Source organism: Coregonus clupeaformis, chromosome 33, assembly GCF_020615455.1.
Source record: "Coregonus clupeaformis isolate EN_2021a chromosome 33, ASM2061545v1, whole genome shotgun sequence".
NCBI lineage: Eukaryota > Metazoa > Chordata > Actinopteri > Salmoniformes > Salmonidae > Coregonus > Coregonus clupeaformis.
The window spans coordinates 22,799,505-22,812,181 of record NC_059224.1 but is presented as its reverse complement, the minus strand read 5'-3'; the positions used below and the strand labels follow the sequence as shown (position 1 = coordinate 22,812,181).

General features: G+C 42.3%; 1 protein-coding gene across 3 annotated transcripts; it reads left to right on the top strand.

Moving 5' to 3' along the window:
* Positions 1–2,065: 2,065 nt before the first annotated feature.
* Positions 2,066–12,585, top strand: LOC121548805 (protein lin-9 homolog). Of its 3 annotated transcripts, XM_041860390.2 has the most exons (16): positions 2,111–2,126; positions 4,007–4,176; positions 5,566–5,598; positions 7,523–7,608; positions 7,959–8,063; positions 8,315–8,445; positions 8,535–8,660; positions 8,960–9,117; positions 9,262–9,395; positions 9,693–9,818; positions 10,081–10,182; positions 10,271–10,351; positions 10,487–10,612; positions 11,051–11,233; positions 11,317–11,414; positions 11,588–12,585. In XM_041860390.2, the coding sequence occupies exons 4-16, from the start codon at positions 7,600–7,602 to the stop codon at positions 11,691–11,693; spliced, it is 1,485 nt and encodes a 494-aa protein (XP_041716324.1). In that variant the 5' UTR covers positions 2,111–2,126; positions 4,007–4,176; positions 5,566–5,598; positions 7,523–7,599; the 3' UTR covers positions 11,694–12,585. The 3 variants fall into 3 exon arrangements, with proteins under 3 accessions (XP_041716322.1, XP_041716321.1, XP_041716324.1); XM_041860388.2 differs by lacking the exon at positions 4,007–4,176 and having other exon boundaries at positions 2,066–2,126; positions 8,318–8,445; XM_041860387.2 differs by lacking the exon at positions 4,007–4,176 and having other exon boundaries at positions 2,066–2,126.
* The last annotated feature ends 92 nt before the right edge of the window (positions 12,586–12,677 follow it).

Sequence of the window (12,677 nt, the reverse complement as noted above, 5' to 3'; positions counted from 1 at the left end):
GAGGGGGGAGGGGGAACAGATTTGTATTTTCTTTGACCTTCGCTCTGCTGCAAATACAGGACTAGTAAAGGCCCAGTGCACTACTTTTGTGCATTTGTAACTTGAGTGATAATTATCTGTACAAAACAGTTAATCTGATAATACTTGTGGAATATAAAAATACTTGCTTTATGTTTTCCAGTTTCTTGGAATACTTTGCAAATGCAACTTATTTCTATGTGAAAACTGAAATGTTCATTCCTTTTCCATGTTAGTAGAAACTCTTATCCAGAACAACTTACAGTAGTGAATGCATACTATTTCATACTTTTTCGTACTGGTCCCCCGTTGGACTCGAACCCACAACCCTAGCATTGCAAGCACCATGCTCTACCAACTGAACCACCTCATCACATCACAAACCATTTGATTACTTGATTACTGTATTGTGCATAATTTTTCTTCACAGTGATGGAAAGTCTACAGGTACAAACCTAGATGACCAGTCTATGTACAATACAGTAATGTATTACATTAAGTGTTTGTAAGGATGGAAAATTAATTCAGCACAAAAAGTGCTTTCAATGTTATTTCATCAACAAAAAAAAATTAATTTGATGTGGATGTTTTGTGTCTTTGCCCATAACTTTGCACCTTTTCATGTAAATGTTTTGAGGACAGGGTTTTGTTATTTCTGGATTCCATTAGAATGACAATTGCAGAGAAAAGGACAGGGCAGCAACTCTTTCAATTCCAGCAAATGAATCCTGCAAGATACTGTTCCTAATTATACAACTACCTTTTTTGCCAAAACTGAGGTGCTGAAGATTATTTTTTTTGCCTGCACTACAGACTTCTATATCTGTCCTCTGTAGCTCAATTGGTAGAGCATGGCGCTTGTAACGCCAGGGTAGTGGGTTCGATCCCCGGGACTACCCATACGTAAAAATGTATGCACACATACTTTGGATAAAAGCGTCTGCTAAATGGCATATTATTATTATTATTATTATTAATACTAGTAAAGGCCCAGTGCACTACTTTTGCGAAAATATTTGTTTTTTACATTTTTTATTATAAAACATTTTATTCTGATTTTTCAGGGGATGCTGCAGCACCCTAAGCACCCCTACTTCCCACAGCTATGGTCGATGAGCTTCTGCATGGTCCAGTAACTCATGAAGCCCTCTCATTAATGTATTATTGTCTTGTCAAGGTTAATTATACAGGGATATCTATAGAGTTTTTTTTCCCCCTTCGGACAGGATGTTTAAGGTTAGCTCTCGAGAACTCCAAGGGGGCCTACAGCTGGTCCCCCTCTTGGGTTCTCAGCTGAAGGTATGGACCCCAGCTGGCTCCATGTGAACTACAATCCTGATGCTCTGTTTTAACATTTAGGAATGTTATTAATCCTCGCTTGCAATACAGTTTTGGAAACCTTTGGAACTTAACTTTTATATAAGTGAGAACCAAATATTTCAAATACAAAAGATAAACTTACTGTACTTGTACGCAGTTTACCAAAGTTGCACCAGGCTTTGTTTTGACAGCCTCTGCCATGACACATCCTCACCTTGCGCTCGCATTTCCATTGGACCATTCCATTCAACATTTCCTGGTGCAACTTTGCAAAACTGCTGACGGTAAGTGTATATTTTGTATTTTGAAAAAAAATAACATCTCGCTCATATGAGTCTAATTTGTGTTTAAACAGAGCATTTGGCCAGGGCCAGGCATTTGCCTCAGGTAGCATAATAGCTATGTGGAATGAGTGTTTGAGTTGTGCGCTGCCAGGCAGTCATGGGTGAACAGGGAGTACAGGAGGGGACTAAGCACACACCCCTGAGGGCCCCAGTGTTGAGGGTCAGCATGGCAGATGTGTTGTTTCCTACCCTCTCCATGCCATATGGGCTTAGATAACTAAATGTATGTATTTGATTGCTACCCAATTTAATCATCACTTTCAATAAACGGTTTACATGAGAATAATAATGTACTTGTTTATTATCAAGGTGTTAACTTATAAATTCAGTCCCTAAAAAATTGCCATCCAGACACACTGTCCCAGAATGCATCTTGACAATATGGTCTTTGAAAAAAGCAGCGCGGCTAATTCAAGATGGCGGAGATGGACCAGCTAGATGAGAGTAAGTAACAACACGAATTTAACAAGACTTTTAAACTACCAATACAATTATGTGAGGAAATGCTTATTTTAAAACCTTGTATGTGTTACTATTATTAACTGAATACTTGTCGCACTTTTTTCCTGAAGCGTTTGTAAACTAATTTTCTAGACGCAAAAGCTAGTGAGCTAACGCTTGTTAGCAAGTTAGCTTGGTAAGCAGCTAGCTAGCTAACATTAGTACGCTAGCTAGCTAGCTAGCCAGCTACCTGCTCTAAAAAATAATTAGGCGATGGTCATTATGGCTAACTAAAGGTTAGCAGGCTTGTTGCCCGTTAGCTAACGACCTAGCAAGCTAACGTTAGCTAGCTGAGCTTTTTTTGTTTATTTGATTTCTGAATATTTGTACCTAACTTACTTAACTAGCTAGCTACATTTAGCTAACTGTTAGCGAGTTGCTTATATTATCCACTGTTCCCTAAAATAAATACTTTGTATAGGTGTCTTGTTGCTTTAACATCTAAAAACAAATCGCCTATTCAGTCTTCTCTGTCAAGACAAGACACTGACAGAACAGCCGTCTAATGGGTGATGTGAGGGGTCATACTGCTGGCTAGCTGTCATAATCTGACATATTTTTCTGGTAACTGTTCTAGCCACAATAATTGCCAATTTCCAAGGTATTATTTAACAAACATCGATTGTAGAGAGTTGAAATATGAACTGTCAGACCACCTACTATTCTTTCTAAATGTATTTAGCTAACTACCTTTGTCCAACAAGGTAGCCTTTCTCAATAATTGACCTTGGGGTTATTGGGTTAGTAAAGATTACATTCTCTCCAATGAGCATTGTTTTGTCCCAACGCTTTTAGTATTTGCATATACAGATGCCCCTGGGCTATATGGTGACTGCTGACTGATGGAGCTCATCTATTCCTCACTATGACACACCACATTTGGGATTCTCACTAATATTACACATTTTATTTGACCTACGGTTTTTCTTATACAGTGCCTGTAGAAAGCCTACACCCCCCTGGAATTAAAATGCATCTCTCTTCCCCCACCCCACCCTACCCCACCCTACCCTACCCCACCCCACCCTACCCTACCCTACCCTACCCTACAACTTCAAGTGAAAAATATATAATGGATTAAAAAAGAAAATCAAACTCATCGCTTGGTTGGATAAGTGTCCAACCCCTTGTAATGTAATATAAATCTTAAATTAGCTCAGGTGTAACCAACCACCTTCAAAATCACACAAGTTAATTGGCCTCCACCTGTGTTAAATTGTAGTGATTTCAGGATCAATTCAGCAGTTCCTGTAGGTTCCCTCTGCTGGGTAGGACATTGCAGAGTAAACACTCAACCATGAGCACCAATGAGCTTTGAAAATAACTCCAGGACAAAGTTGTGGAATGGCACAGATCAGGGGATGGGTATAAAAATATTTTAAAAGCCCTTCAATATCCTTTGGAGCACGGTCAAGACGATTTTATTAAGTGGAAGGTGTATGGCATCACCAACACCCTGTCTAGATCAGGCTTTCCTTCCAAACTGGATGACCGAGCAAGTAGGAGACTGATCAGAGAGGCTGCCAAGAGTCCAAAGGCAACTTTTATGGCCAAGACTGGTCAAAGTCTGTAAAGAAGGGGAAAGGGGATACCTAGTTAGTTGCACAATTTAATGCATTCAAATGTGTCTAATGCAATATAACCCAACTCCTCTGAATCGGAGAGGCACAGGGTGGCAAGAAGGAAGCCATTACTCAAGAAAGCCCACCTTGAATCCTGTTTGAAGTATGCAAAACAAAAACACTCGAGATTCTTTAGCCATGTGTGGAAGTTTTGTGGTTTGACGAAACTACAATTGAAATGCAAAGCGTTACGTTTATCAGGATTGAAGGGAAAATGAATGGAGCAATGTACAGAAAAGTCCTTGAGGGAAAACCTGCTGCCCTCTGCAAGAAAGCTGAAACTGGGACGGAAGTTCACCTTTTCAGCATGACATGACAACGATCTGACGCACACATCCAAAGCTACAGTGGAGTGGCTAAGGAATAAAAAGGTAAATGTAAATGTCCCAGTCAGAGTCCGGACCTAAATCCAATCGAAAATGTGTGGCATGACTTCGATTGCTACCCAATGAACTTAACAGAGCTTGAACAGTTTTGTGAAGAAGAATGGTCAAATATCGCCAAATCTAGGTGTGCAAATTTAGTGGAGACCTATCCCAACAGTCTAACAGCTGTAATTGCTGCCTAAGGTGCTTCCACCAAGCATTAACTCAGGGGGGTGGAGACTTATCCAATGATATATTTTTTAATATATATAATTTTTCACATTCCCTTTAAGTGGAGTATGGTGTGTAGATAAGTGGAGGAAACAATCCTTATTTAAATGCATGAAACTCTGAGGCACTGACAGAACAAAATGTTCAAGGGGGTGTGACTTTCCATAGGCATCGGTTTATTAGGTACACCCACCTAGTACCGGGTCGGACCCCTCATTGCCTCCAGAACTGTCTGAATTCTTCGGGGAATGGATTCTACAAGGTATGGCTTTCAAACGTTGCTCAGTTGGTATCAAGGGACCTAACGTGTGCCAGGAAAACATTCCCCACACCATTACTCCACCGTCACCAGCCTGTACCGTTGACACCAGGCAGGATGGGGCCATGGACTCATGCTGCTTATGCCAAATCCTGACTCTGCCATCAGCATGACGCAACAGGAACCGGGATTCGTCGGACCAGGCAATGTCTTTCCACTCCTCATTTGTCCAGTGTTGGTGATCGCGTGCCCACTGGAGACGCTTCTTGTTTTTAGCTGATAGGAATGGAACCCGGTGTGGTTTTCTGCTGCAGTAGCCCATCCGTGACGAGGACCGACGAGTTGTGCGTTCCGAGATGCCGTTCTGCACACCACTGTTATACTGCGCCGTTATGTGCCTGTTTGTCGCCCGCCTGTTAGCCTGCAAGATTCTTGCCCTTCTCCTCATCAACAAGCTGTTTTTCACTGACTGGAGTTTTTTCTTTTTTTCGCACCATTCTCGGTAAACCCTAGCTGCTGTGGTACGTGAAATGCCCAGAGGCCAGCCGTTTCGGAGATACTGGAACCGGCGCGCCTGGCACTGATCATACCACGCTCAGTCGCTTAGGTCACTCATTTTGCCCATTCTAACGTTCAACCGAACAGTAACTGGATGCCTGTCTGCCTGCTCTATATAGCAAGCCATGGTCACCTGGGTTACTGTCTGTAGGAGGTAACTATTTTCGTGAACGGGGTGGTGTACCTACTAAACTGGCCACTGAGTGAGTGTATATTCATGGGTTTGGATTTAGTCACGCAGTCCTCAAACGAGAGGAAGGATGAATAGGTATGCAGGATTTTGTAAAAGGGGAGGACATATTCCATGTCTGTCTTGGATAATTCCCCCTCTCTTCTCTTGATTGCAGGCTCTTCAGCAGAGGCGCTAGTCAGTCTTAAAGGTACTGTAGCTTAACACATTGCATTGATTGTCCCTGTCTGTGTATGTAGCCTATGTATTGTGTATACTGCAGGCTCACTTTGACCCTGTTTTTCCCAAAAGTTTGGAGATGTCAGTCCCTCATTGGATTAGGAGTCTTTAAAAGCCTCTAATGAAGAGCTTAAAAATGCAACACACAGGTGATGTGTCATAGACCAGGAACTAAGCCCATTTGAACTCTTAACTTGTCAATTGTTAGTCTGAGTCTGTCAATGCGCTTTATTCACTGATGTCATTGTGTGATGTGGTAAGTATGTAGTTTTAAGTAGTGAACTCTCCTTTACTGTATGACCACTGATTGCAGAAGACGTGATAGGATAAATTAATAATGTGGAAACCAGTCCTTTCACCTATGGCAGGGCTTGACATTAACTTTTTTAGCCACTTGTTCTTTGGACAAGTAGGACTGATTTGCAACTCTGCCTAGAAGGTCAGCATCCCGGAGTCGCCTCTTCACTGTTGACGTTGAGAATGGTGTGTTGCGGGTACTATTTAATGAAGCTGCCAGTTGAGGACCTGTGAGGTGTCTGTTTCTCAAACTAGACACTAATGTATTTGTCCTCTTGCTCAGTTGTGCACCGGGGCCTCCCACTCCTCTTTCTATTCTGGTTAGAGACAGTTTGTGCTGTTCTGTGAAGGGAGTAGTACACAGCGTTGTACGAGATCTTCAGTTTCTTGGCAATTTGTCGCATGGAATAGCCTTCATTTCTCAGAACAAGAATAGACTGACGAGTTTCAGAAGAAAGTTATTGGTTCTGGCCATTTTGAGCCTGTAATCGAATCCACAATTGCTGATGCTCCAGATACTCAACTAGGCTCAAGAAGGCCAGTTTTATTGCTTCTTTAATCAGCACAACAGTTTTCAGCTGTGCTAATATAATTGCAAAAGGGTTTTCTAATGATCAATTAGCCTTTTAAAATGATAAACGTGGATTAGCAAACACAACGTGCCATTGGAACACAGGACTGATGGTTGCTGATAATGGGCCTCTGTACGCCTATGTAGATATTCCATAAAAAATCAGCCGTTTCCAGCTACAATAGCCATTTACAACATTAATAATGTCTACACTGTATTTCTGATAAATGTTATGTTATTTTAATGGACAAAAAGATAGCTTTTCTTTCGAAAACAATGACATTTCTAAGTGACCCCAAACTTTTGAACGGTAGTGTACATGAGTGCCAGTGGAAAGTTTTATTTTAGGACATGACAATGACATTAATACTTGCTAATAGTGAACTAGTGAGAACCAGCCAAACTATACAATATGTTTTGAATTGGCTATTTAGTTAGTCATGTATATCATTATTTTACCTGCTGCACAAATGGCTCTCTCTCTCTCCTCTGGCAACGGCCCACTGGCACACCAGGATTTTCATTGCAGACCAAAAATGCGCTGTAACTGAGCAAATAACTCACTAACTAGCAATGAATATCAACAAATGTGCACACGCGGCTCGCTTTGATCTCAAAAGCGCATCTTGCGACTGCATGATTGAAAGACCGCTCATGCCTGTCAATGTAGGCAGGCCTACAATAATTATACTCCGATGCGCTCTGCAGAGATTGGGAGGACCGTGTGCAACACATTGCATCCGGAGGATACTGATCCAATTCTGATAGGAGTAGCCGAATTGTTTGATATTGTGTTTTTTGCAGGTATTTATTTTACTTACGAATGGATAATTTAAATTTATTTTCCCTGGGCAATGGGACAAGCGTTAATTTCGAGCCCTGTATGGGTCAAGAAGGAAGGAGACTAGGAAAGGAGGACATTTCAGAGTTTGGGGAAATAGACTTGTAAACGATGAGGGAGCAGTGGTGATTTGTAAGATGCAAGTTTAATCTATTTTTGATAACGCCACATTTTGTGAATCTCCAGAGGGCAGTCTGTCAAATACTTTGAATGAGAAGCAAACAAAATCTCACAACACGAGAGGACGACACACCTTGGTGTCCATGGAAACGGTGAGATGGCCAATCTAGCCCTTCGTCACATCTATCCTTTGAAACTCTTTAGGTCTTGTATTGATTTTATCTCTGGTGATTCAATCACTGTTGATTAAGTGGGCACTGATATTCTTATCAGCACTTCCCATGAGCAGTTTGTCAAAGTTACCCTCAATGTTCTGATTTGCACAATCAATTCTACCTGGTTGACACTTCATTTGTATTCTGAACAAATCAGTGCCCCCGTTTCATCTTAGATGGGATAGGCGTGTGCAATAAGCAATACTATCTGCACATTTGAAAACATTTTTTATAAAGCATTGACATGATTCTCACCTATATGCTGACCCTCCCCTCCCTGTGTCCAGCCCACGCGGAGCTCCAAGAGGAGCAGACTGTTTAGGGAGGAGGAGGAGCAGCGCCTCCCATCCAGATCCCCTAGAAGGAGCCAGAGGGTCACCTCTGTACCCCAGGTATAGCTCCAGCTCACACAGCAGGGCAAAGCAAACCCTGTTGCATCTGTAAAATAAATGCCTTGCTTTTGGCCAGCATCATCGTCCTATCCCCTCACTGCAAATACACAGCCTCCTTTAAACCCAGAGGAGCAATGTGAAAGCATTTCCTCCTATAGATCAACTACTATAGCTCAGGATAACCCAATGTGCTTTTGTAAACTATTTAGTGACTTCATTCTTGTTCATTTGTTTTGATTGTTTTCTTTCAGAAGTTTGCTAATGTGACGACCCCAGATAAGAAAGTGTCTCAGAGAATCGGGCTGAGGTTGAGAAACCTCCTCAAACTTCCTAAAGCACACAAATGGTGCATCTACGAGTGGTTCTATTCTAACATCGACGGGTAAGCTACACTACCACGACAGCTGTATTACACACACACACACCCAGTGTGGAATTCCTTTGACCTCTGCCACCTTTTCCTCCACCCAGACCTTTATTTGAAGGGGACAATGACTTCTGCCTGTGCCTGAAGGAATCCTTTCCCAACCTGAAGACCAGGAAGTTGACCCGTGTGGAGTGGGGTACAATCAGGAGACTGATGGGGAAACCCAGACGGTATTGTTCATTATTACAGCACATTCTCTTTTTAAAGACTGACCTTCCAAATCTGATTTTCTTTGCTCTCCATTTCTCTTTGTCCTTTTGAAGTGAATAGATTGTCCCCATGAATATCCCTCTCTGTTTTCATTATTTCGAGACACCAATGATAAACATCTTGTGCACACCGTGGAATCTCAGGGAAATATCCTGGAATGTTAATTAAAGAAAGAAACCTTTCTTGGTTGTCTTTTTCATGCACACTAAGTATACCAGCTCTGTGTGTCTAATTGACTTAGTTAAATGTTCCCCTTTAGGTGTTCGTCTGCGTTCTTTGCTGAGGAGCGGACTGCGCTGAGACAGAAGAGGCAGAAGATGCGTATGCTGCAGCAGAGGAAGTTTTTTGACGTGGCACACTGCAAAGACCTCCCCGACGAGATCCCCCTGCCGCTCGTCATAGGAACCAAAGTCACCGGTAAAACACTGTAGTGATGGCAACTAAAATAACTTCTTAAATACCAGCAGCCCATACCCTAAAAGTAGCTATCAGCAAACCTGTAGTCATAGCACCTAAAGTCCCCTGTAAATCTCCAGATTAGATGGATTCTGTGTGTTCCAGCTCGTCTTAGGGGAGTCCATGACGGCCTGTTCACTGGGCAGATCGATGCCGTGGATACGGGCGCTGCTACTTACCGTGTGACATTTGACCGGAATGGGCTGGGCACACACACCGTGCCTGATTACGAAGTGCTGGTACGCCTGGTCTTCATTACACTCATTCAGCATTGACATGTTAGAACAGGGATTCTCGGCAGACATCAAACGTACAGAGAAACCTGAGTCTTTGTCCATCACCAGCAGTGCTGTCTAAAGTCCATGGAAAAATATCAACTTAAAAAGCAAAACATTTAGAAACATCCTTCAATCACAAACATGCTACATGGAAATCAGCAGTAATTCACAAGGGAACAAGATAATGCCAATAAGTGGTTTTCTGCTGTATTACCAACGATAAGGTTGATTTAATTATATTGTTTCTTCCCTCTCCAGAGTAACGAGCCCAACGAGACCATGCCCATCTCAACCTTCGCACAGAAACTTAGACCCTCCCGCTTCCAGAACTTCATGACCCCTCCCAGAGTGACCTACCCCGCCGCCACCACACCTGTCCTCATGGTAAGCAGGAAACGGTGCACAATGACTTCAATGCACATTATAGTTTCATCACTTCTAATCATTAATTTCTGATTGAGGAAATCTGGGATACTGGTTAGGTGACGTCGTTACAGTTTTATTTGAGATTACTGTGAATGGTTCATATACTTCTATTGCTATAACATGATTATGACTGATCCTTGACTGACAATTGTTACTCAATTGAATTCAATATTGCTTTGCTTATTTGCTATCGGAATTGACACATCTATGCCTGTGACAGGACAATGATCCCCTCATCAGCCAGTCTCCATGGAAAAACAAACTCCCTGGAGCGGACGGGGACACACTCGGAGGATTCCCTGTCAAGTTCCTCGTCCAAGTGGTCAGTCTTCCTGTCTTGGCTCTGCTTCTAGGATAATATAGCATAATGTAAACGTAAATATGTCCCACTAAGAATCTCTCCCTCCTAGACGAGGCTCTCCAAGATCCTCATGATCAAGAAAGAACACATCAAGCACTTGAAGGATATGAACGCAGAGGCTGAAAAACTGGTAGGCTCCCAGAAAATACTAAGACAGTACTATGACAGACAATGTTCCTAATAGTGTATTCTGTCATAGAAATAGTAAAAAAGTGACAAAGTAAATATATACAGCTTAACATTGAAATGTGTTGTGTGTTTGTAGAAATCGTGCTCGACGCCTATAGGCCTGGAGTTCCAGAAGCGTTATGCCACCACAGTCCTGGAGCTGGAGCAGCTCAATAAAGACCTGAACAAGGTGCTGCACGAGGTCCAGCAGTTCTGCTATGAGGTGAGGACACACTGGCACATCTTTCGGTCTCATCTCAGTAAAAGGGTCCTCTGTAGCTCAGCTGGTAGAGCACGGCGCTTGTAACGCCAAGGTAGTGGGTTCGATCCCGGGACCACACATACACAAAAATGTATGCACGCATGACTCTAAGTCGCTTTGGATAAAAGCATCTGCTAAATGGCTTATTATTATTATTATATTTCATTGTCTTGCAGCTAGATGTGTAACAGATTGTCTTACCTCCTAGGAGTGTACTTAGCAAGAAGGCATGAGACGAGCAAAACATCAGCGATAGTTGTCTTTAGATGATAATCAACGAAGGGTGTCTCAATAATGACGTTGTGCCGATAAATTGCATATTTGTTTCTTCGGCTGGTCCCAGAACAGTTTTATACGACAATATGAATCGAAGCATGTATGCCCCTCTGTCCTCTCCAGCTGGCCCCAGATCAGGGCATGGCTCCTGCAGATCGGCCCACAGAGCTGCGTCAGCGCTGTGAGGAGGAGGCCAAGGAGATGGTGCAGCAGACCAACACCCTCCGTGACGACCAGCAGTGCGTCTCCAACGCCAGCCTCACACACCTCATCTCAGGCCTTACTGCCTTACTGCTGCAGATCAAGGTTAGTATATGGTGCACAGACACAGCATCACAGCACTACTCAATTGATTTGTTTGCCTGAGCATGTATTTGTTTGTGTTCCAGTGTCTGGCTGAGGGAGGAGACCTGAACTCCTTTGAATTTAAATCGCTCACTGACTCTCTGAACGACATAAAAAGCTCAATAGACCCCTCCAACCTCAGGTGAGTGCCTCTACAGTTCGCATCCATCCTGCCCAATGTTTCGTCCTATTTAGAGTTATGAGGGGAGATGGATGACAGTGATGGAAGACTTCAGAGGAAGGGATAGCAATATGGCCAAGATGGTGGGTGCATGTTCACCTGGTCTTAATGTTTGTCCTATCCTGCCTGTGCAGTTGCTTCCAGAACAACGTAGAGATTCACGTAGCCCACATCCAGAGTGGTCTGAGTCAGCTGGGAAACCTCCACGCCTTTGCAGCCAACAACACCAACACGGTCTGAACACACACAGAGAGCGGCCTGGTCAGCACCAACTAAGTGGAACATACACACTATCTCGAGTGACTGTGAAAGAAGAGGTCGGTTTGTGGATCCCCTGACTTTCAAACAAAAAGCCCCCACTGAAATGATCTGGCTCAACATGTAGGCTATGTTTCTGTGGTTGTGGGGAAATATCCTTACTTTTCTCACAGCTGTCTGTCATCCACATGTTTGATTTTATTGTATATATGTCTTTGAAAATGATTTGTTTACTGTAATGAACACGGACAAAATGTAATGTCAAACCGGCCCTGGTCTATAGACTAGACTTTGGTCACTGCAAGAATTCACACACAAAATTCCAGTTGTAGATTTATTCTATGGTCTCATGTGCCAAACAGTACTTCAAGCAGTTTATATTATAATCCATATTTATTTTTAAGAGTTGGTGATAAAACAAGATTTAGCATTTGGAGCTTCCCTTTGAGTCAATGTTTTTGTGTTCCTTTACTCCACTGGTAGTAAGCACAGGGTAGGCTAAAGAATGTTTTGTAAAATTGTTTATTGTAGATATTTGTACAATACCTTTATGAGTACTCTGATTTATCGTTCACATTTGTGTAACCCTCTGAGATGGCTTTTGTAATTTTGTGTGCACTGAAGAGATTTGAGTATTTTTGTAAAATGAGAATTCTGGTTTTTGATGCAGTTGACTCAAATGGATTGACAGCCTCGAAAGGGCACTGTTGAAGCATCAGGCCTACATGTAACCTAAATTCAAACACAATACTGAGGTGATAAATGTTTGTTCCCAGAATTTCTCCATTTCACCTTTTTTGTTTTGTAAATCTGTATATGGGAATTTGTAAATATTCCTTGCTGTCATTTTATATTAAACATATAGCCAAGCAAACTAATGTCATGCCTTTGTGACAATTGATAAGGATAGGTGAGGAACAAATTACACAGCACGGGTAGATTAAATGTAATATATATTTTATTTGG